This window comes from Athene cunicularia (assembly GCF_003259725.1).
Source record: "Athene cunicularia isolate RWA chromosome 8 unlocalized genomic scaffold, athCun1 chr8_part1, whole genome shotgun sequence".
In the NCBI taxonomy this organism is placed as follows: Eukaryota; Metazoa; Chordata; class Aves; order Strigiformes; family Strigidae; genus Athene; species Athene cunicularia.
In genome coordinates this window covers 15,001,936-15,005,677 of record NW_020799109.1, presented here as the reverse complement: position 1 = coordinate 15,005,677, position 3,742 = coordinate 15,001,936, and the positions used below count along the sequence as shown (strand labels likewise).

General features: G+C 37.1%; 1 protein-coding gene across 32 annotated transcripts in view; it reads right to left on the bottom strand.

Moving 5' to 3' along the window:
* Positions 1-489: 489 nt before the first annotated feature.
* Positions 490-3,742, bottom strand: part of ADGRL2 (adhesion G protein-coupled receptor L2) — a 393,248-nt gene continuing 389,995 nt past the window's right edge. For 14 of the 32 annotated variants that reach the window (XM_026853639.1, XM_026853621.1, XM_026853622.1 and 11 more), the window contains one exon: positions 490-2,560. In XM_026853639.1, coding sequence (XP_026709440.1) covers positions 2,500-2,560 — 61 coding nt within the window. In that variant the 3' untranslated portion in view covers positions 490-2,499. Of the gene's footprint in view, positions 2,561-3,224; positions 3,278-3,742 lie in introns of all 32 variants that reach the window. The other 18 variants (XM_026853620.1, XM_026853631.1, XM_026853618.1 and 15 more) reach the window with 4 other exon arrangements.

The window sequence follows — 3,742 nt, the reverse complement described above, 5'->3', positions numbered from 1 at the left end:
TTCTCTGATAAAAATAGGGACAGTCATGCTTATTTATCTAACTCAAAACAGTGCCGTGATGGATTAATTATTTAGATAGCACTCAGAGTGCTATCCAAATGCTGCTTATTCATGTTTTCCCCACTGCAACAATATATCTTCATCACTAACAATTAACTAATTATTGTTGCTGAGCATATGATAGTGGTGTTTACCACCTTACTTTTAATTTCAGTACAGATGCCTACTTAAAAGTTATGAAAATATATGAAATTACAGTACGTTTTCCTAATGACCCTGCTATGTCTGTGTTTGATCCTATTCAATTGTGACTACAGTCATGAACAGTAAAGATGACCTCTCTTCTGTAAAGCTATGTAGACAGTTTCTATTGTATTCTCGACACTTAAATCATGAAATGTAAAGAAAACATTCTAAGCAGGATACAGCTAGGTCAAAGGACTGCTGATGCCAATTATGCTTTGTACATAATAATGCACATTTTACCTATTTGGAAAAAAATTCACATTTATTTACTGTCAAACAGGTGTTAAACTTTACACTGGATATTAGTGATGGGCTCATTATTAACAGGTTTACACAAAGGGATGAAAAAAGCAGAATTTTTTTGAAACAATTTACATTTCATTAGATTTTTATCATAAAATAAATTAATTACTAAATATAGGCAGAAGGAATATGGAAGAGTAATAGTTATATTTTATTTATTTTTTTAAAGGACAGGCACCTTTTATTCACGAGAAAGCTTGTGAGAAGTGTCCAGTGTCCCCTTTACCCCTTACCACCCAACCCTGATTAAAGAATGAACAGGGAGTTGAGTTACAATCTTTGTTAGCTATACCAAATTTGTGCAAGGCTTGGCATAATTGGCTTCTAAAATAATTTTCTCCCCAAATTATGTTTTTTTGGCAGTAAAAATTCAAAACGCAAGAATAAAAACTAACTTGTCAAAGCAGAACACTGTTTACAGTGAAAAGTAAGTGAAAATGGGTAGAACTTGCATTTTAAACATACTACTGTACTATGAACAGAGTGTAAGAAAAACAGCTTATAACATATGTGCAACCAAGAGCTTATCACAATATTTTCTTCAAACTCTTTAAAATTATTTTTTAATGACAATTATATTTCAGTTGGACACAAATGTATTTATTTTACCCTAGCAATAGAACAAAATATAATTTCTTTAGCCATTTTTTTCATGAGAACGGTTCATTGTACAGTTGAGGAAATATATGAAATAAGGCCTGTGGCTTGATTGCTAGTGGTTAGACATGTATTCAATCTTTGCCCTAATGGAAAAGATTTGCAGTGAACTGCAAACTGATGCAGAATATCTCTCCTGCTTTTGCAAGTCTTGTCAGGAATAGTAAGGTACAGTAAATTTGTCCCACAGGATTTAGAGCCTACGCCTTGTATATAATACAATGTAGGCCTAGAAAAAAAAATGGTGCAGCCATATTTACAAATTTAGTTCACAAACTGCTGCAGTAAAATGGCTGGAAAGTGTTTATTTCACTTTTTTTTCACAATTTTGTTAAATTCAGCAGCAGAAGATATCTTAAAATACCTTGTTGGTATTTCTTTTCTTTGTAACAAATAATTCATTTTAGTATACTCTGTGTATATACAAAGTTTTTGTTTTATAAAAATTCACAGAACTGCGAGGTCCAGTCATCCCCGTTACTGGAGAACCACAGGGTCAACAGAATTGTCTCTTCAAGCAGATATGAGGGAGCCTGCATGGGGCCAATTAAGTCTTTTTAATACTTGTACGTGGCCTTTAATATTTCTTTGCTACACTATTAAAGGCTTGTCACTAGTTGCATTTGTCCTTCTCTAACATCCCCTTCCGGAATACATCCTTCCTTGTTAATGGGAATTATATAGCCATCGCTATTACCCCTGCTGATTTGATAGTACATCTGAAGCTGATGGCCAGCTCCTAGGTTTGGCATGCTCTTGTAGTAAATGTCCTCGTTTTCACTCCTCCTGGAGGGAGAGAGGTCTTCTTCAACGTCAGGGCTGCTCTCTGGATATGGAGAGTCTCTGAGATTGGGCATGCTTGTGTAAAGAGAGTCTCTGTTGGGGGACTGGAGGTGGTCGTCAGCCTCAGCTGTCAGCTGTGAGACGTAGCTGTCGGTTCCCTCGGTCTTCACTTTTTTCTGGGGCTGGTACAGAAGGGAATGAGTCCGCTGAGGAATGAGTGGGGCCTCAAGCTCTTTGTGGTGGAGCTCCAGCCCAGGGGTGTCACTGTGCATCAAAGATGAGGCATCTGCCACGATGGCGTCATCTTCGCTACTGCTCCCGCCGATCACAGCTTTGGCTGGTAGCGTGCGCTCCAGGTTGTGGTTCTTGCTGCTGCCCCGCAGGTTGTTGTGCACTAATTCTGAAATGATCATTTTCTCAAAAGCAGTATCATTCAGACTTAGTCCACAGTCTACAACTTGCACACTGTCGTTATAGTCTCCATTGCGCAACGAGTAGCTGTTGTTGAAATTACCATTTAGCGGTAGAGTATCCATGGCACTTGTATCCCTGGCATTGTTCAGTGAATGTCCTGAAATGGAAAAGGACAGATCTGGTTATTGCCTGATGTGCTTTTTACTTTTTTTTTTTTTTTTTTAAACAAAATTCTTTAATGTAGTTCAGGACAAAGTTGTACTTGGAAGTAAGACTTGAGAAAAGTTAGGTTATTGAACATTCCCAAATGTAAACAGTTGCACACCTTAGAGGAAAAATGCATTTTAAAAATAGTAACATGTATTTCCTGTGGGGAGTAGTGGCATTTTAATTTCTTAATTTAGTGTCAATTCTGTGACTCTTCCACAAGGAACTGTTCACTCCATGCCCTTGCATATGTAATGCAAAGCAATTCATTTGGAAACACCTATGTTTTGAAGTACACCACCATGATTTAGAAAAAGAAAATTAACATAATTTGTCCTAAACGACACTAAATTAAAAAGGAATTAGATCACAGACATAACTGAAGGTAAATGTACAACATAAACCGACATAACTGGCAAGCAACTACTTTAACAACATTTCTAAAATTTTTTCCTTTTTTTTTTTTTTTTTGAGATGAAGTAAAGAAAAGAATGAAAAAAATGGATAAATACAAAGAATTTATGTTAAACAAGGACAGCCATCTTTCACACTACTGGACCAGGGCCCACAAGCACCATCCAACAACACGATAGACAGCAGGTGGAATGACTCACTTTGGACAACTCACATCATGTCTGTCTGCTCAGGCTATCTGGCCTAAGAGTAGCTGATATATAAAAGAAAGTAAAATGATTTATTGTAACATGATGAAGAATTACTGAGCTTCTCAGCAACTTAGTCAGAGCAAGGGTTCAGCAAATTAGATTACTAAGCAATAACAGCTTTTCTTTTCCCACTTAATGTAATTTTTTTGCACTAATATTCTGTCTGCCAACAACGGCCCCAGGCTTCTAAAGGTCAAAGTTTGCCTGCAGTCTGCATCAGTCACAGTGACAGCGCTGAATGAACCAGAATAGTTAATTAAGAGTTAGGCCCACAGTTACCATGGGCATGGAAGTCAAATGCAGAAATGTTAGGAATTTCTGTAAGTATGGGTCACAGAAATTAAACCAAAGAATAAATATTAGTTGTGGAATGGGAAGAGGAAATCAGCCATGGCCGATATCTCATAGCTGCCGGAGAATGACAGATTGGGTAAGTCTGCTGGAAACATGAAAAGAAGTTTAAGGGC